This window comes from Pelodiscus sinensis, chromosome 15, assembly GCF_049634645.1.
Source record: "Pelodiscus sinensis isolate JC-2024 chromosome 15, ASM4963464v1, whole genome shotgun sequence".
Lineage (NCBI taxonomy): Eukaryota > Metazoa > Chordata > Testudines > Trionychidae > Pelodiscus > Pelodiscus sinensis.
In genome coordinates, this window is record NC_134725.1 from 2,460,432 (window position 1) to 2,481,103 (window position 20,672).

The following is a 20,672-nucleotide window of genomic DNA, read 5'->3' on the forward strand; positions in this document are numbered from 1 at the left end:
ATTTACATTTTGGCCACTAACATAGGCCTGGTCTATACTTGAAAGTTGTACTGGTATAACTATGCTGATTTGAGGAGGTTTTCTTTGTTTGTTTTTTTAACCAATACAAACCCTTGTGTAGACGCAGTTATGTTGATATAAAAGGTACCTTTGGGTATGTCTAGACTACATGGCTCCATCAACGGAGCCATGTAGATTAGTTTGCTAGACATAGGAAAATGAAGCGGCGATTTAAATAATCGCCGCTTCATTTACATAAAAATGGCTGCCACGCTGTGCCAATCAGCTGTTTGGCAGCACAGCGCGGTAGTCTGGACGCCCCGCGGTCGACAAGGGAAGCCCTTGTCAACCGCCCCGGTAAACCTCATTCCACAAGACATAACAGGGCGGTCAACAAGGGCTTCCCTTGTCAACTGTGGAGCGTCCAGACTGCCACGCTGTGCTGCCAAACAGCTGATCGGCACAGCGCAGCGGCCATTTTGATGTAAATGAAGCAGCGATTATTTAAATCGCTGCTTCATTTTCCTATGTCTAGTAAACTAATCTACATGGCTCCGTCGACGGAGCCATGTAGTCTAGACGTACCCTTACACGGGTATAGCTTATTCCCCTTCGCATACAGGGACAGCTATTCTGGTATAAAACACCTTCATACACGGATATAAATGCATCCAAAGTAGGAGGGTTGTACTCCTATTTTAACATAAACAAGGCCTTAATAGTCAAGACAATGTCACTTACTTCAGGTATTGACTTTAAGCATCTTAACAACAAAAAAATCCCCATCTCCTCTACTGCCTTATCCACATACACATTTCACAGCCCCAGGGAGCAAATCTTGCTGCTTCTTACCATTGTAAGCCTTTCAAACATACACAGGAACAGGCTACTTCCTTCCTATCTCCTCTGACTGTAATGAATTCTTCCCAAGAAGAACTGCAGGATGAACCCTGTTCATAGTGTCTAAATTGGGCATATCTAGAGCAGCTGGCAAATGTCTCCAGCCCCTGGTCTTCAGAAGTTACTTCAAGTCCAGCAGGGAGAATGGCAAGAATTCATCCTTCTATCAAAACAATTACAACAAATTCTCAGTCTGAACACCACACCTTACATAGAAGGAGTAGAACCTGTGGCTTTAGTCCACTCATTGGATGCCTGTGGCATGAAAACTGGACATGTACTTATCAGAAAGTATCTGTCTTATGTTGCACTTTCTAATCACTATATCTTATTATAAAAAACACTACGAAGATTGTCAAAGGAGTTTAAGGGTATTGGATGCTTGTCTCCTTTAACTTCCTTTGAACCTAAACCCAACTTAAACCAGTACAGGCAGTCCCCGGGTTACGTACAAGATAGGGACTGTAGGTTTGTTCTTAAGTTGAATCTGTATGTAAGTCCGAACTGGCATCCAGATTCAGCCGCTGCTGAAACTGACCGCCAGTTCTGACTTACATACAGAATCAACTTAAGAACCCCAAGTGTCCCCAAGTCAGCTGCTGCTGAAACTGATCAGCAGCTGATTCCAGGAAGCCTGGGGCAGAGCAACTCTGCCTGGGGCTTCCTGTAGTCAGCGCTGGTCAGTTTCAGCAGCAGCTGACTTGGGGACGCCTGGGGCAGAGCAGCTGGGGTGCTGCTGGGTTGCTCCAGTAGCACCGCTCCTCGGCGCTACTGGACCAACCCAGCAGCACCCCAGCTGCTCTGCCCCAGGCGTCCTGATTCAGCCACTGCTGAAACTGACCAGCAGCGGCTGAATCAGGACCTGGGGCAGAGCAGCTGGGGTGCTGCCGGGCTGGTCCAGTAGTGCCCAGAGCGGCACTGCAGGACCAATCGGCAGCACCCCAGCTGCTCTGCCCCAGGGTCCAAAACAAAAGCCTGGTCTGCTGGGGGGGGCACACTAGCTGCGCCCCCCCCCCCCAGCAGACCAGGGACACGGGGAGCAGAGCCGCAGCGGCAGCGGGGTGCCGCGCCTCTGAGGCTTTGCTCTGGCAAAGTCTCAGAGGCGCGGGACCCCGCCGTGGCTGCCGCTTCAGTCCCGGTGCCTGTGGTCTGCTGGGGACAGTCCCCAGCAGACCACAGGCACCGGGACTGAAGCGGCAGCAGCGGAGGGTTCCCGCGCCTCTGAGGCTTTGCCAGAGCAAAGCCTCAGAAGCGCGGGAACCCACCCAGTGCCCCTGGTCTGCTGGAGACAGTCTCCAGCAGACCAGGGGCACCGGAGCAGCTTACGAACGGGGCTCTCTCGCCCCGGAGCTCACAGGTAGCAATCCGCTACCTCGACCTCCGGGGCGAGAAAGCCCCGTTCGTAAGTGCGGATCCGACATAAGTCGGATCCGCGTAAGTTGGGGACTGCCTGTACATAAAAAATTTCTAAGGATCTTAAAAGAAAGTAAGAGAAGAATATATAACAATTAGACAGGAAGCAGCAGTTGACAATTTGGTTATCTAAACTAAATACATTTGATTTGCCTTTAGAAAGAATATTTTGGTTAACAATTTTCATAAACTTTTAAAAAATGTGATGTATTAATTGTTCAGCTAAACAAACCAATGTTAAAAATGAACTTACAGAACTTTCCTTACAGCAACTTTTAAATCTCTTTATGGCAAAACCATCTCAACCCTACTCTGCATCAAATGGAGCCCCTGCTGACAAGTATAAAAAAAAAAAAGCTGCCCCTCAGAGAGAGAGGTGTCCCAGTCACTAAACAGATATTGACAGTGATGGATTTTTGAAAACTGCTTGGAAAACTGTTTTCTCAGTACTTAGAGATTTCTAAAATATTTCTAAAGTCTATTGCACGACTCCTGCACAAGAGCTGTTCTTCCGCATTTTTTTTCAGGAAGAACGGCTCTTGCACAAGAGGGGTTTTTTGCACAAAAAGGAGCCATGTAGACAGCTCCTTTTTGTGCAAAAGCCTCTTGCGCAAAAACAGAGCCTAATTAATTATGCAAATGAGGTGTGGCGATACTCCACGCTTTGCCTCATTTGCATATTTTTTGTGCAAAACGGGGGCAGTGTAGACATAGCCTAAGTTAAAGAAAAGTTTTTCAGTAGTCAGGCACTCCCTTAAAGGAGGCCTATAGTCATTTCAATGTCCCAACCAATGGAATTTAAGAGTCCTAAGGATTTCCTAGTAAACTGGTGTTTCCATGCAAAATCTTAATTCACTTTAAGGACTCAAAAGGCGTTCCCACAGTGGACAATGGCTCTTTCATAATTTAAGGCAGTGGTTCCCAAACTTTTTGATACCAGGGACTAGCGAACCCATTCACAAACTTTTGGTGGACTGGTAACATTTTATTTGTATATTTGCACATTCATTATGCAAATAAAATGTTACCAGTCCACCAAAAGCCCCGGCCTCCAGAGTCTCCCAGTACCAGCCCTAATCTCTAGAGCCCCCCACCCCTCCACTACCCCCCAGTGCCAGCTACTGACCCCAGGATCCCCTTCACCCAACCCCCCGTGCTAGCCTCCCACCCTCCAAGCCCCACAGTGCCAGCCTCCTGTTTCCAGATAGCCCCACTGCACCCAACCCCCGCCCCCCCCCCCCCGCCCAGAGCCTCCCCCCAGTACCAGTCCCCAATATTAGCCCCACCCCCAGAGCCCCCAGCACTAGCCCCGCCCCTGGAGCCCCCAATGCCTGCCCCACCCTCCTCACCTAGCCCTGCACTGTCTCCCAGCTGTGCGCTGCTGCCCCAATCATGACTGCTCTAAGGCTGCCGTGCCAGTGTCCACGCAGCCCTCCCACAGCGCAGCAAAGCACTCTTCCGTGGCTGGGAAAAGACCCTGTTCCTGCCAGGCCTGGCAACAGCCCAGCCCCTGACACACACACGGGATTGGCAGTGTCTACTGCACAAGTGACAGGGGCGGGCACACGTTTCTGGGACCTCGATAGTTCATCCCCAGGCCGTTAACAGTTGGGGCCTACAGGGGCAGGGTCACTCAGCCCATGGGCATCTTGGGCTCGCGGCACCCACCCAACAGCCGAGTGGTACTAACCCCCTGACACCCGCTGGTTTGAGTCAGGGAGCTTGCCTTCCCCCACACAACTCTAACCGGCGCTGCTGGCTGCGGTGCCCCGGGGACGTTGGGAAGTGGCCAGACACATGGTGCAGGCTGGAGCCAGCAGGAGAGACTGTGTGGGGGAAGCTGGGCCCTGCTGGAGTAGGGGCAGAAATTGCAGACACCCAGTGCAGCTCCCTGGGGCCTCTAACCTGATCCTCCTCAGGATCGATAAAGGCTGGGACGCTCATGGCCGTGAAGGCTCCACTCCCTGGTCCCGAACACACCCCCGCAACTGAAAGGACATGGAGCAGCCGCCCGCCATGCAGCCCCACTGGCTGGGTCACATGGCTGCCGCTGGAGCTGGAACCAGGGCCATGGTGAGGCTTCCCCAGTAGGGACAGCCTCACCGCGGCCAGCTCCAGCAGCGGCATGCTGGGCAGCCTGCAGCGCCACTCACTGTGGGAGGAGAATTTTTAAGTGTACACACAGGCGCGCACCTTACAGAGAACAGAGCTCCCCAGTAGGCGGGGCTCATTAGCAGCTGGGAGCATGGCCTGGTAGAGTGCCACGGACTGGTGGTTGGGAACTGCCGATTTAAGAAGTCACTCACTACTCACCATTATGCATTCTAACCACTCAACTGTTCCTCTCCTGCACACTGCCCCAAACTTTCTGCTATGTAACAACCAGGGCTTGACAAGCAGCAGCGAGCCCCACTCGCCAGCCACGTGGTTTAGCACGCTGCGCATGCGCTGATTGCGCTGCAGCGCCATGCTGGGCTAAAATCTACTCACCATGGGCAAGTAGATTGCCCTAATTGTTGAGCCCTGGTAACTATATTCTCTCAATAAATATCAGCTCCCTTCAACAAAACAAAAAAGCAGTCCCATAACTGACAGTGGCTGCCTCCAACACACCAAAAGGTGTTCCCTACACATGAAACCAACCCATTCAACAACCCAACAGGTTTTACTTCACCCATCACCAAGTTAATGCCATGCAGAAACATCCCTTACCTGCAATAATTGTTATCAGTTATTAGTAGGTACACTTCAAAGATTAGCCAAGTATTGGTCAGGGTTCTGTGCAAACAAACCAGTGTATATCTAGATATGTGAAGTAGGAGACAAATGTCTCTGGAGACGAGAAAATACAGTGCTTTTGAGACAATACCTGGATCAGTCCTTTCCTTGTGAGTCTGGAGTAGGGATGTGAATGTTTAACCTGTTAGCCTCACCCTTAATGGGTGGGGCTTACCAGATAAGGTTAACCAGTGGGGACTGGAGGAGCTCCCTGCCTGCTGCAGGCACCTGCTCTAGCCCTTTGGGGGGCCCAGGCCCGCCGCGCCCAGGGGCTGCTCCAACCCGGCCAGTGCAGCCCCTGCCTGCGGGGGGGAAGGTGGGGGGAGGAGGGAGAGTGTGTACTTAAGCCCAGTGGTGGGCAGGGGGACCACTCCAGCCAGGCTGGAGCAGCCCCCCACCATTAATCAGTTAAACAATGTGTTCAACTGGTTAAACAGGATTTTACATCCCTAGTCTGAAGTCTCTTTATTTCCTACCTCTTCTTCTATGTCTAGACAGCAGGGCTATTTCGGGATTCTGGAGGTATCCCAAAATAGCTACCCCACGTCTTTTAAATGTGCCTGTTATTTTGAAATCCAATCAAAATAAGATACGCAAATTGCGTATCTTATTTCGAGTTTAGGGTGCTGTGTAGACACACCCTAACTTTGATGCTTCCTACACAGGTGGATTATCCAAGGAAATCCTCTAGTAGGCATCTTTTCGCCTTCCCTGTGAACCATTTTTCATTCCACTGCTGGTAAGAGAAGTGTGAAGACATGCACAAGTATCTTTTTGTTCACTTGGCACCAGCTGCATATCTTTCTTGCAAACTACAGCATTGTTCTGAAGTAGCATCTCATGATATCAGTCAGTCTAGTCTTAGACTCCATTACCCTTTAACTTCCTTCTTCCAGAAGCTTTTTCCTGTTTATCCACAGCATGGGACCTGAAGGTACGCTACCTACTAGGGATGTAAAAACCGCCTATAATAGTTAACTGATTAAAGAATTTGTTTAACCAGTTAACCACCGGCGGCAGGGGGGGCTACTCCAGCCTGTCATGGCCAGGGGTCCTGCCTGCCAGGCCCTCCGGTTAACCGGTTATCTGGTAAGCATGTCGGTAAGGTAACTGTTTAACCTTTTACATCCCTACTCTACATCTGCAGGCATTCCTCCCTAATTTGTGGGAAGTACATATGTAATGAAAAAGCTTAGCTTAGCTTTGTTTTATAAATGAAAATTTGTTTGTCTCTTTTTCTTACAAGCCAACTTTATAAATGTAAACCAGCACAAACCAATTACTAGGGTTCAAATGAGAGAGCAGCTGAACTCCACTTCTGGTGCAGGAGGCTAAGAGGGGACCAGGATATCACATATACTTCTGTAAAATGAAACCAAAGAATCTTTTCACATGTCCTCCCCAGGATAATTAGTCCAGCCCGGTGACAGTGAGAAGGTGCACAGGGAATGGCATCATGGCAAGCAGGAAGTGGGTATTTTGGAGGGACGTGGGAGGGGAATTTGGCAAAAAAATTGTTTATAGAGCCATCCTAAAATGCTAAGCTCTGCATTTAATTTAAATTTCATCAGAGAAGGAATATTAAGCACTTAGCCATGTCCAAAGGCTAGGCCAATACTTCCATCAATTTCAAGATGTTCATTGTTCAATGAGGAAAACAATAAGGAAAGCTATGGTATGATCTTTTTCTGTTGCAGACAGCATTAGCGAGTGTAGCGCTTTCTCTGCCTTGCACCATCCCCCTGAAAGAGAGAGAGCTCATCATTACCTCGGTTACAGATAGTGCAGAAGTTGCTTGGTCCTTCACTGTGTTTCTTCAAATGATCTGCCATGTACGCTGCCCGCAGGTACTTTCCACACACCTGGCATGGAACTTTATCTTCATGGCATGCTAGGTGTGAGCGTAGTCGGTCACGGGTGGCAAAGGAAGCATTACAAGTCTGCCAGTAGGAGAACAGCGTTAGCCACCAATCTGCTGCAAGTAATCATATTACTGTATCTACACTAAGTAACCCTCACCATAAGACTCTCAAAGCCTGCATATGAACAAAAGCAACTTCATGAGTTAATTTTCCCAAACAGGCAATCCAAGTTACCATCCCACTGCATAGGATGCAATGTTACTACTCAAAAAGAGCAGGCCCCAGGATTAGTACTTAAGGGTATGTCTACACTACCCTCCTAGTTCGAACTAGGAGGGTAATGTAGGCATACTGCACTTGCAAATGAAGCCCGGGATTTGAATTTCCCGGGCTTCATTTGCATAAACTGGGTGCCGCCATTTTTAAATCCCTGCTCGTTCGAACCCCGTGCCACGCGGCTACACGCGGCACGAACTAGGTAGTTCGGACTAGGAAGCCTAGTTCGAACTACCTAGTTCGTGCCCCGTGTAGCCGCGCGGCACGGGGTTCGAACGAGCAGGGATTTAAAAATGGCGGCACCCAGTTTATGCAAATGAAGCCTGGGAAATTCAAATCCCGGGCTTCATTTGCAAGTGCGGTATGCCTATATTACCCCGCTAGTTCGAACTAGCGGGGTAGTGTAGACATACCCTAACAGACAGAAAGAAGCTTTGACACAATGCAATCTGTAAAATTTGAATAAAAACACAGGTCTAAAATGCCTCAGCTCCTCACTGAAATCTGTGTTACTAAAACTTCACAAGTCATATTTGGTAATATAAATAGATTTGCCATTATCCTTCTTTGTCACATCTGACTCTATCCTAGCTCATTTTATGGTGACATCATGGTCACATAAGCCAGGCTCACCTCAATACCTTTGTCTCCTTCCTGCACTCACTTTGTGATCTCATCAATTTGACTCTAGTCTCTATGGTTTCCCCCTGGACCCCCAATGATGTATAAACAAAGCATCAGAGAACTAAAAGTAAGGCTGGATTGACAGGATCACAAAGGGCACTACAGAAGGAGAACCATGTTGGCATCCACAGCAGCAGGGAGACCTCAGAATAGGGATGTAAGCAACTAATCAACTAGTTGCTCTCCACCCCACCCCCCCGCACTTGCTGCTTCTATCAGAAAGAGGCAGCGGGGGGGGGGGGGGGAGAAGGGGGTGCGTGGGGGAGCCGGCTTAAAAGCCGATTCCCCCCAGCTCCAGCTCCGTGGGAGGTGGCAGGGGTGCAATGGTAGCGTTCCAACTTTTAAATCTACAAGAGTCCCCACAGGGGCTCTTGTGCATTTCAAAGATTGAAACACCACATGGAGCCCGGAGCCAGCGGGGAGTCCTCTGCTGACCCTGGGCTCCACGTGGCGTTTCAATCTATGAAATGCACAAGAGCCCCTACATTTCAAAGGTGGAATACCACGCTAGTTCTTATCAGCTAATCGAATAGTCACTGGAAATCCCATCAAGTATTCGATTAGTTAATTAATCGAAATTTAACATCCCTACCTCAGAATGCCACTGTGTGCCAGGGATGTTAACGTGTGTCTGTGAACACATTCAGTTAACCCTCACTGTTACATGCCTCCTCCATGTCTCTGTATCAGAGGTAGCAAGGGGGAGGGGGCAGGTGGGAGCTGGCTCCTATGCTGCTGTCTATCAGAGGCCGGGGGGGGGGGGGGGGGGGGGGGAAGAGAAGAGAAGGTGGGAGCCGGTACACGCGGGGAGCCGACTTTTACTGCCTCCCTGCATTTAAATGTGTAACTGCTAAAAAAATTCAGCAGCTACACATTTACACACATAAATGTATTTTAACATCCCTACTGTGTACTCTGTTTACACTGGATAACTTGATCTCTGTTATGGTGTCATACTCCAGTTACTACTATGCACCAAGATTAATGTAGTGTAAAACAATGACTATACATGTCAGCTTTGCAAAATTCTACTTGCCCATTCACCCCAGGGAAATAATTTTACAGGTGAGTAAGACCTCCGTCCCCACCCTCCATCATCATCATAGCAGAGGACAGGCAAGCAGATTTCGTGCTTGGACTATAATGTTTTTGACAGTTTTGCAAGGCTGATCATATTATTAGCAGAATATACCTTAAAGCTGTCAAATCTTTACCAACATTTCACATAAAAAATGCCATCTGAACTATTGCTCACCAATGGAGGACAGAGAAAACCAGAAATATCAGTGTGACCTGACCAGGTGGATGAAAGTAACAAAATTCAAGGTTGTGCTGTGACTAACTTATCGCACAGCACCCTTTAGGTGAATAATTGAGACACATGGTTTATACCACAGCCCCCCTAGGAGATTTTATTAGCTCAGTAAGTGTTCTGGGGAATGGGAATTTTAGCTTTTTGTCATATAAAGAATTAGTGCTTTACTTTTCAGACAGCTGTTTCACTGTAAAGTAGATTCTGTTAAGATAACATAACTACTGCACTACAATTACAACATAGTAGCTTAAAATAAATGAAAGTGGCAATACGACAATCATGTGTAGAATTTTATGTAGCTCTCCCTAATTGTCTGATCCTAAGTCCACTAAAGTTTTTTGAAAGGTGCATATTGACTTCAGTAGGCTTTCGATCAGGCTCTAAAGGTCAATCTTGGGAGGTGCTAAGTACTCTTGCTCTTCCACTGACTGCATTTCAGTGGAAGTTGTGGGTACTCTGCACCAAACAGAACACTCAGTACCTTGCAGGATCAGTGCCTAATCTCTCTCTCTCTATATATAAAAACCTTTTTCTTTCCGCGCAACAGAATGACATCATCACGCTCTCACACTCTCTGGCTGCGAAAGCTACCAGAGAGAGGGGGGTTGGCAAGTGCAGCAAGCATGGGGCACAGCCTGCTAGTATAGTTTAAAAAACAGTTACACAAATATGGATTACTGTGATATATGGAATTTCACTGACCTCATTAGAGAAAGACTCCTATGTCACAAATGATGATGGGGGGAAAAAAAAAGTAATTTCTTTAACATGAAAGATTTCTTCTCATATGAACTCTCAGGACACAGCGCTGAGCAAAATAGGTGTAGGTTTCATTTAGCAAAATGCTACTGGAAACAAATAAGTCATTAAATCAAGATTCCAACAACAAATCAACCTGTTGGAGATAAAGTTAATGTGCATTCCTGAGCAGTAGAGTATGAAAGTCAAAAGCTCTATCACCAATAATTCAATATCAAGTGATAGCAAGCTTGTGTATAAATGCAGCGGGAATATCTGGGCATCAGTTCTATTACAGACTACAGATAAACTACACAAATCTTCATGTGTTAGAATTAAAACCATCATCTATCCTACATTGAAGAGATCAAGTGGAAAGCTTATGGTGGGTGTAATGCCATCATATTTCTGTTTGGTTATCAGACTTGCTGCTAATTTTTCTAGAGTCCGTTCCCAGATAATCTATGTACTGATCAGACTTGAAGGAGAAAAAAAAAAAAAAAAAAAAAAGGTCCATTTGAGAAAGCAAAAACCAGTTTAGCTGAATCATACAAGGGAGACAGGACCAGGTTTGGAGAAAACCTCTTACAGTTAATATTAGTTAATGTTTGTAAAAGGCTTTACAGATGTAAAGTGCGAAATGGGTGCTAAGTATATTGTTAATAATAATAAAGGAAAACTCCAGTGCTTTCCTATCAAACACTGCATAGGTAGATAAATAGACCAAAAAAAGAATATATAAAAAAGTTTAAAGTAACATTGTTTAAGAAATACCTCTTGAAGTTTCAACTTTTCTATGGCTGTGGATGTCTCTGAGCTTATTCCATGGTGGCTGCCATTTTCCTGCTAATAGGCAGGAAGTAAGAGAAATTAGGACAGGAAGAAACTCATTTTGCACTGAAATCAAGGGGGAAAGCACTGGATTTGGAGCACCAATTGTAGGTAAATTTCATTAAATAGATTTTATTTGTATTGTTTAAGTAAATGTAGTTTGATTTTTAACAACTTGCATTTTCTCTTCTTTATTTGAATTACCAGATGTTACCTAGAACTGTCAGCTGAAGGAGGACAATCTGTGCCTTCTTCCCTGAGAAATAACGAATCTCTGATCTCTCTCCCCCAATCTTTCTCTGCTATTTCAGTCCACGGTATTTTTAAACCATCATTCCTCTCACCCTGCAGCCTGACATTAGTACCAATCCCTACAAAGTAGGCACTCAAGCAACTGAGTGGATTATCTCAGGACTCCAGGGCAGCAACCTGAACTATCCCCTTACGGCCAGCAAACTGACTTACCCCTTCTCCCATGTCAAGCACTTAATTGACAGATTTAAAATTTTCAAATGTTACCAGGGAGAAAAGTATCCAGAGTTCCATTTGGTGTCTGCCTTGGACACCAAAGCAACTTATTGGATCTGATTTCTCAGATTACGTGGCTCTGTAGAGGGCTTCCTTCCCCATTCAATGTCTGTTTTAAGAGGAAGTAAAAAGGTAGAATCAGATGCTTGTCTGCAGAGACAAGCTCTCTTTATAAGTGAGGTAAGACAGCGTTGTGTGCTGATTAGTCCCAACAGCGACCAATATGAGCGGCATTTAGCACATAACCATCTCTTCCTCACCACAACTTCATTTTAGCTGCCCTGAAGTTAACTTGCCAGCTCGGCTACGTCTACATTGGCATCCCTTTCTGGAAAAGGGATGCTAATGAGACGAGTCGGAATTGCAAATCCGTGGGGGATTTAAATATCCCCCGCGGCATTTGCATTTACATGGCTGCCGCTTTTTTCTGGCTCGGGGATAAGCCGGAGAAAAGCGCCAGTCTAGACGCGATTCTCCGGAAAATAAGCCCTTTTCCGGAGGATTTCTTATTCCTACTTGAAAGTAGGAATAAGAAATCCTCCAGAAAAGGGCTTATGTCGACAAAGCAACATGACAGTGTAGACGCAAAGGACAGTGTAGATGCAATAACGCCTTCTCTCGACAGAACTCTGTCGACAAAAGGCGTTATTCCTTGTAGAATGAGGTTTACAGCCGTCGACAAAACTGCTGAGTTCTGTTGATGTTATGTCGACAGAACTCAGCGGCAGTGTAGACGCAGGTATAGTTTTGTCGACAAAAGTCCACTTTTGTCGACAAAACCCTGTAGTCTAGACACACCCTAAAACAGCTTCACTGATTTCTAAGACAAAACAAGGAAAAATGGTGGTGGGATATGGAGAAATAACATGTCAATATTGAGCTATTTTGTTCCTCAGTGCCCAAAGTTGGTGACTAAGAAAGATAATTCTCTATGGAAGGGAAAGTCATTGCTCAGGAGATAACTAGACTGAAAGCCACATTTGTATATATTTCAGATCTGAAACAAATTTAGAGCACTTTTCCAGAATGAAAGTATCCTTTCTGTGGTGTGTATCTGTGTGGGTGTGAGGCCTTCAGCAAAATCTTCTACACTTTATTATGGCAACATTAATTATGAACAATTAAGCAGTCAAAAGTCAAGCATAAGCTACTGTTTAATTCGCTACCATAACTCTGTCATCATCCTAATAACAATTAATTATGCCATTTTATTATACAATACCTCGCTGCACTTTCTACAATTCTAGAGAAAGGAGATTATTCTAAGAAACTGTGCTCATGTAATCCATATGTGTAAAGGGTAGAGTTAAGATCGTTTGTCAAACCTTAACTTTCATGTCTTGACTTTTGAGTGCTCAATGCACCCTTAAATTCACATGAATTTAGTTGTTAACATTTAATACTAAAGAACATTTGTTTCCTAACAGTTACCAGTTAGCAAAGGACAATTAGTGCTTATCAGTGTTATTAGTCAATTGCACATTTTCTGTAAGCTTCACACCAGCTGGTCAAAGACTGATGAGTTTCTACCAGCATTGTAGGCTTAGTGCATATGTCTGTATGTTAGGGATGTAAAATCCTGTTTAATTAGTTAACTGATTAAATGTTAAGTTTAACTGGTTACCTGATTAAATGGGGACAAGCAGTAGGACCGTTCCAGCCCACTGGGCTGGAGCTGCCAAGTGGCCCCCGCACCTTCCTTCAGAGACCAAACATGAAAATTTTAGCCCAAGAGATATATATTTCTGAAAGTTACAAGTGTGTGAAGACAGGGTCTTGTAATGGAAACTGGTTAACAGGCATCTGAGCAAAACACTCTCCCACCCGCTTCACAAATGGATTATAAAAGGTTAATCTTGATTTGGTTTTTTTTTAAACCTTAACCAACGACTTATTGTTTAACTGTAAAGAACTATATAAGCTGATATTAAACTGCATTTCAAAGGATACTGTGCTGGTATCACTCATATACTTGCTGAAAAAAGCTTCAAGTTTTGCTCAGTGCAATGTTCTGAAAGCTATGTGATACAAAGAGCTTCACAGCAAGTGAAGCTAAACAATTGTATTTGAAATTATATTAAAAAATTGAAGTCAGAATTTGAGTCTCGTGTTAGTGGCCACAACTACAGAAGAGAAAAAGGACATCATTTGAGACATCCAGGGACAAAACAGCGGGGTAAGATTTCCAGGGTGGGGACTGGGATAGAGCAGCAAAAAAGAACATCTGGTAGAGGGGGAGGGGAGGCAGGACCAGAGTAGCAGGAGATGACAACAGGGAGTAGTGGGGGGAGGGTAGAGAGAAGACTGTAAAGCAGCTGTCAGTTTTTTTAACATAATTAGTTACATATTTATCTCAGTTCATAATATACATAATATTTCTATCAATGTTTGATCTTTCTTCGCGCACACGTACATTCATTGCCCATTTTTAAAATAAAAAGATATTAACCCTCTTTTATACCCCTGCTCCTACCTGACACTTATGAGGTCTCTCTGACGTGTGCACTTGTTTGATGTGCCCATTCAAGTGATCTGGCCTTAAAAAAATATATATGTATTTATATATGTATATGTATACACACACACACACACACACACACACACACACTTCAAAACAAACATTAAAATTAGATGCTACTGTTGCATCTGCTCCAAGAAGAGTTCTCTCTGGTGTATCTGGACTCCAGGTTATTCAAGCAACCCATTATATTTTACTTCAGTAGACAAAGATCAGAAACAGTTAGAGCTCTACTCTGATATTCTGCCATCCCTCGGCAAGGAAATACTGTTTTCTAATCAAGAAAGTCAGAAAATTTAGATCAAAATTTTCACACGGGGATGCCTACAGTTGGACTTCTAAATTCATATCTGGACACCAAAATCATTGACCTCAGTGTGTGAAGTGCTGAGTGTTTTAAAGTCAGGACACCTTGATTTAGGTGTCCAAATAAGGATTTAGGAATCCAACTTTAGGTGCCCTAGTATGAAAAATTTGGCATTAAGTTCTACTTTTGTGTCTCAATTTCCTCATATATAGTATGGAAAAATATTGTCCTCCCTTACAACTATGCTGTGATGCATAATTTATGTTTGTAAAATACTTTGAGGGCCTCAGACAGAAGATGCTACGGAAAAGCAAATTATTATTGAAAGAAGTTAGTCCAGTCCCCAAAATTTGTAAAGCATGTTTTGAAGGAGGGAAGCCTGAATAGCTAACGATTTTCCTAGTGGGTGTTCCTCCGGGTAAGAAGAAAGCTTTTCGTTGTATGAGACCAAAGCTGCTCGGAAACTAATTCTCCTCCTTTCCTCCCCCAACTTTCAGCCAGCCAGAGAGAGCTGGGTGGAATTCATTCTCTGGAGACAGAAGACAGAGTTAACGCCACAGTTAAGCTGTTAAACCTGATGCTTGGGCAGGTGGGCTGGGACTGTTTAACTGGAAAGACCAGTCAGAGGTTTAAATTCTTAGTACATACCTATGAACTTCAGGGATGCCCCTTGAACCAATCCTTGAACTAAAGCAGGGGTGGTCAATGATTTTTAAAAGAGGGGCCTCAGGCGGAAGGGGCGGGGCCAGCCAGGAGACTTCTTGTGCTTCTCCCCCTACCCTGATTGGCCTGGGGTGGGGGAGTGCAAGAAGTCTTCCCCCTCCCTCCCCCGCCCCCTGGAGAGAAATGCCAGCTGTTTTAAAGACAGCTGTCGGTTCCCTCTAGGCACCCAGCAGAATAAGACCTCCTGTGCTCCCCCTGCCCAATCAGGGCCTGGGGAGCACGCAAAGTCTCCTCACCCCTGCAAGAGCATACAGCGGCTAGAGACACACGCAGGTTGTTTTAAAACAGCCGGTACGTCTCTCTAGCCGCTGCATGCCCCTGGCAGGGCAGGGCAGGGCAGGGCAGGGCAGGGCAGGGCAGGGCAGGGCAGGGACAGGTCACGAGAGACTTCGCGCGCTCCCTGTCCCCAGGCCGATTGGCCTGGGGACGGGGAGAGTGCAAAGCTTCCCCCTGCCCCCCCACCAAAGGTGTGCGGCCCCTAGAGATAAATGCCAGCGGTTTTAAAACAGCCGGTGTGTGTCTCTAGCCACCGCACACTCTTGCAGGGGCGAGGAGACTTCGCGCGCTCCCCCACCCCCAGGTCCTGATTGGTCTGGGGATGGGGGAGTGGCAGGGCGGCCACGGGCCGGATCCAGCCCACAGAGGGCCCTTTGATCACCCCTGAACTAAAGGTGTACTGTAAAATTAAACATCACACTTCTGTCTGATTTGTTTACCCACCTTGGTATAACACTTAAGATTACTAAAACTAGAAGACTAGAGGAAAAGTAAGATCCTCTTTTTTCAGATTTTTATTTTATGAAGGCATATAGACATTTTCACTGTTTCCTTTTTAACATTAGACCCTGGCTTTCTGAACTCAATGGGAGCACTGAATTTTCAGGACCTCAGAGAATCAGTTACTTTATATTATGCATGAAAGTCTTTCAGCATAGCAACAACAGGGAGATTCTCTTCTTTTTTTAAGTGCGTTTGGAAAATAAAAACTGGCAGGGGATCTCATGTGCAGGTACAGGACTCAAAAGTGCCTTTAACTCCTCATGGTGATTAAACTTGATACAGAAACAGCATCACCTTGAAATCTGTTGTCTTAGAACATCCCTGAACTTGCCCATTATTGGAGAGTTCCTTTTTGTCATAGAGTTTGTTTGTATAGCAAAAAACCCCTGTCCTTATGACAAGAGCAGATTCAGCAGGGACAAAGGTTTTTATGTTTATATTCCTGGGGTACCTTTATCCAAAGCAGATTTTCACTGCTTTCTGGCTATCATCTCAGCTCTCTCTCACCAACCAGGGCAAACCAAAAAGATCAGATCCATTAGCTAGGGATATTGTTGAAACAGGAAGGCTGGTGTTGACTATTCCCTTATCTACCCTCTCCTCAATTTGGGCATTGAATTTGTGAAAGACCCAAGTTTCAAACTCATTCCTGAACTCAAAACAAAACATTGATACTGCCTTAATATGGCTTGTGTCTAAGATCCAATTGTTTGTGGGAGTTCACTTAAGTGACAACAAATATCAGCCACATTAAACATACAGATCTTATGTATGCTGCAGGTTAGAAACAGGATACCCTTCAGGAGACTGTAAACACAAAGACCATGTACTAAAGAGATAGCTGTAACTGCAGACTCTGAAATACCACTTCTTCACACAGTAGGACAAATGGAGTGAAGTTAAGACAGGAAAACTTTACTGATGAACAGTCTACAAGTCATTTTAAGATCTATTAATACTTTGCACTTCAATAGCAACTTGCAGTAGAGGGCTTCAAACCACTTCACAGCTCATAATTAATCCACAGAACACCTCTCTCAGGTACCCAATTATTTCAATTCACAGATGAATCACTTGCCCACCATTACACACCAAGTCTATATCAAAACTGGGAATGTTACCCAAGACTGATCCAACTCCCCTTATGACTTAATAGTTAACCCTTCCACAAGGCTGCAAAACAGTTTCCCAAGGGAAGCGATGAAAGCTCCATCACTTGGGATATTTAAAACTAGCAGCATATGGATGATTCTACACTGGTCCTCAAGAGATGGGTTAGATAACCCTCTAGGTCTTTTCCATTTATGATTCACATCAACATCCTTTTACCTGGAGAAACCTTTTCCGCAGCTCTGGCAAATGTAGGGCTTTCCCACAGAGCCATCATGAGACCGAACGTGATAGGACATCCTATCTTTCCGCTTGAACCGCAGCCCACACACTGGACAAGAATACGGCTTCTCGCCGGAGTGTGACAGCTTGTGCCGGTTCAGGTGGTACACGTCCCGAAAAATCTTGCCACAGATCTCACAGGCCACCTGCTTCCTTATCCTGCTCCTCTTTCGGGGGGCATCAGGACTGTCCTGACCATGCACCCCATTTTCACCAAGTCTTGGTGGTGGGATGTCTATGTAACCCAACTGTAAGCTGGTCACCCCATGCTGAGCCTCATGCTGCCGTAGGCGATTAGCATCTGTGAACACTTTCCCACAGAGACCACAAGGAAGGATGCCGGCCTCTCGCAGGCCCCCGGGGGTACCAAACATCATGGAGTCTAAAAGATTTGCTTTGCGAGGACGTCCCCGGCCCCTTTTGGTGCCCAAAGTGGGGGCACTGGTCCCCATGTTCTGGAAAGACGAGGCCAGCGGAGGTGGCGACAACGGTCCTGCCACCATGGGCAGGTGGTCCATGCCCTGCAGGATGGGCAAGGAGGACTGGGTGGTGGTGAGGGCAACCTGTGTGGCCTCGTCTTCGGGCATACCAGCAATGCCATTGCCATTGGGTGGCAGGCTGGCCCCACTGGTTGTATCGAGGGATAAGCCCAGGTCGGCAGTGCTGGGGCGGAAAAGCATGATGTCAGGGCGCACAGGGGGCACCAGGATCTGCACGTTGGACTGCTTGATGACCTCCTGGCAGATGTCGATGACAGAGTGCATGAGCAGGAACTTGGCGGCTGTCATGAGCTCGGGAAAGCTCTCCAGCCGCACCACAATGCGTGAGGTGTAGGCAAAATCCAGGATGTCCCTGAAGACCTTGGAGCTGATGGTGTGCATCTCCAGCTCCCGCCCCACCACGGCTGCCCCACTGCCAGTCCCGTCCTCTGAACTGCCCCCTTCCGCACCACCAGCCCCCTCACCCAGCTGCACGGTGAACACTGACTCGAAGTACTCGCTGCAGGCGGCCAGCACGGCCCGGTGCGCAGGGAACCTCTCATCGCCCACCCGCAGCAGCACATCGCAGAAGCGGCCGCCGTTCTTCCGCTGCTGGTTGAGGTTGTGCAGCAGGTCGGCGCTGTGCCGGCTCACTTGGTAGGTGTAGCAGCCCGACGACGGCCCGCAGGCAGCAGCCTCATTCACACGCTCCATGGGGCTGTGCTGCCCCCGGTGGCCTGCAGGCGGCGCTCGCTCTTAGGCTGCCTGGCGGCGTTCGCAACGCCTCCCCCCACTCCCTCCCCGTGGCTGTCCGGGCCCGGCGGTGGCGCGCGCTGCTTGCAAAGCGCGACGGGATGGATTGGGGGGGAGCAAAAGGCTGAGGCGGCGAAGGAGCGCGCGCGCAGCTCGGAGCTGAAACAGCAGCAGCTGAGGCGGGTCGAGCTCCGCCCGGCAGCCGCGGAGGCCGCAGCAGGCAGGAGCGCGCGGCTGTAGCAGGCAGGGCGGGAGGGGGCTGCCGGCTCCGTCCGTCTGTCCCTCCCTGTGTATTTGGAGAGGAGGAAAGATGGCAGCGGCTACACTTCCTCTTGCACTTTCACCCCTGGGGGGAGGAGAAGGGGGGCGAAACCACCCCACCCCCGACAAAAATCCAGTGGAGCCCCCCGCTGCTGCTCCCCGACTAAGCGCCGGCCCTGCCCGCCTCGCTGCACCCGCACCAGAAGCGCCGCAAACTTTTCTTCTCTTCTGGGGCTCTAACGCCCCCCACCCTTTTAATAGACCCCCCTCTCCCGTCACTCGGGCTCCCGCTTCCTGTCCCTCTTCCCCCCGTATCCGCCAATGTAAGAGCAGCCAGAGCCAGCAGGCCAGCCCCCACCCCGCCCGCAGGGGCTGCAGTCTCCCCCCTCCCTAGCACAGATCCGCCAATGCCGAACGAAGAGCAAGGCCCCCGCCCGAGTACATGGGGGAGGGGACTGCACTCTCATCTCCTCCCCCAAATAACGAGGTTGTGGTTCGACCCGACCCTGTAGGAGAGACCGTGGGGGGAGCAGCGGTTCCCCCCCCCCCCCGCCTTAGGAAAGCTGATCCTAAAGGGGCCAGGGGCTACAGGGAGACCAACTCTCCCGTGCGCATTTAAATCTTCACTGCACCCCCCTGGCCAGGAAAACTGAGCACAAAGATTGGGGGCGGGGAGAAAAGGAGTACAGAAGTTCGCTCCCAATCCAGTGAAAAATCCCCCCAGATGAACAATTAGGAAAGCGCTCTTGCACGGGGCGGCGGGAGAAAGAGAAGCTACACAAATCAGTTGATTAAACAAAATACAGGACTATGTAGCACTTTAAAGACTAACAAGATGGTTTATTAGGTGATGAGCTTTCGTGGGCCAGACCCACTTCCTCAGATCAAATAGTGGAAGAAAATAGTCACAACCATATATACCAAAGGATACAATTAAAAAAATGAACACACATGAAAAGGACAAATCACATTACAGAACAGAAGGGGGATGCAGGGGAGGTGAATGTCTGTGGGCTAATGGTATTAGAGGTGATAATTGGGGAAGCTATCTTTGTAATGGGTAAGATAACTAGATCCTTTGTTCAGACTCAGGTGTAAAGTGTCGAATTTTAGCATGAATGACAGTTCAGAGGATTCCCTTTGAAGTGCAGATTTAAAAGGTCTTTGTAGCAGGATGCAGGTGGTTAAGTCGTTGAGACAATGTCCTTTCTGGTTGAAATGGCAAGAAACTGTTTTTTCTTTGTGATCCTGTCTAATATCTGTTTTGTGGGCATTGATCCTTTGGCGAAGTGTCTGAGACGTTTGTCCAATGTACATAGCAGACGGACACTTTCGGCACATGATAGCATAGATTATATTTCTGGAGGCGCAGGAATATGTGTTCTTGATCTTATAACTCACTTGGTTAGGTCCAATAATGGTATCAGCAGAGAGAATATGTGGACAAAGCTGGCAACGGGGTTTGTTGCAAGGGAAGGTAAAAGGGTTGGTATTAGTGTGGTATGTCCTGTGGTTGTTGGTAAGAATCATCTTGAGGTTAGGTGGTTGTCTATAGGAGACTATGGGTCTGTCCCCCAGAGCCTCTTGGAGTTTGGTATCCTGTTCCAGTATAGGCTGTAGTTTATTGATAATGTGTTGCACAGGTTTAAGTTGGGGGTTGTAGGTGATGACAAGTGGTGTTCTATTGTGGGTTTTCTTGGGTCTGTCTTGAAGTAGATGGTTTCTAGGTATTCATCTGGCTCTTTCAATTTGCTTTTTTATTTCTCCAGGTGGGTAGTTGAGGTTTATAAATGCTTGGTAGAGATCCTGAAGTTTCTGGTCTCTGTCAGTGAGATTAGAGCAGATGTGGTTGTATCGAAGGGCTTGGCTATAGATGATGGATCGTAGGGTGTGTGCTGGATGGGAGCTGGAAGCATGTAGGTAACTGTATGAGTCGGTGGGTTTTCTGTAGAGAGTGGTGTCTAATTTTCCATTGGTGATTTGTACTGTGGTAAAATGGTCCATGTAGAATGGTCCAGGCTGAGGTTGATGGTGGGGTGTAGGTTGTTGAAATCTCTGTGGAATGTCTCCAGTGTTTCTTGGCCATGCGTCCAGATCATAAAGATGTCATCGATGTAGCGTAAGTAGAGAAGGG

General features: G+C 47.1%; 1 protein-coding gene across 6 annotated transcripts in view; it reads right to left on the reverse strand.

The window, feature by feature from the left end:
- LOC102454356 (POZ-, AT hook-, and zinc finger-containing protein 1-like) overlaps positions 1-18,798 on the reverse strand; it is a 29,797-nt gene extending 10,999 nt beyond the window's left edge. Inside the window, exons 1-5 of one of the 6 annotated variants that reach the window (XM_075897834.1) lie at positions 16,983-18,797; positions 13,799-13,862; positions 10,741-10,812; positions 9,931-9,948; positions 6,860-7,031 (exon numbers count right to left, since the gene is read on the reverse strand). In XM_075897834.1, the coding sequence (XP_075753949.1) occupies positions 6,860-7,031; positions 9,931-9,948; positions 10,741-10,812; positions 13,799-13,862; positions 16,983-18,238 (1,582 nt within the window). In that variant the 5' untranslated portion in view covers positions 18,239-18,797. Of the gene's footprint in view, positions 1-6,859; positions 7,032-9,930; positions 9,949-10,740; positions 10,813-13,798; positions 13,863-16,982 lie in introns of all 6 variants that reach the window. The other 5 variants (XM_075897830.1, XM_075897831.1, XM_075897835.1 and 2 more) reach the window with 5 other exon arrangements.
- Positions 18,799-20,672: the final 1,874 nt, after the last annotated feature.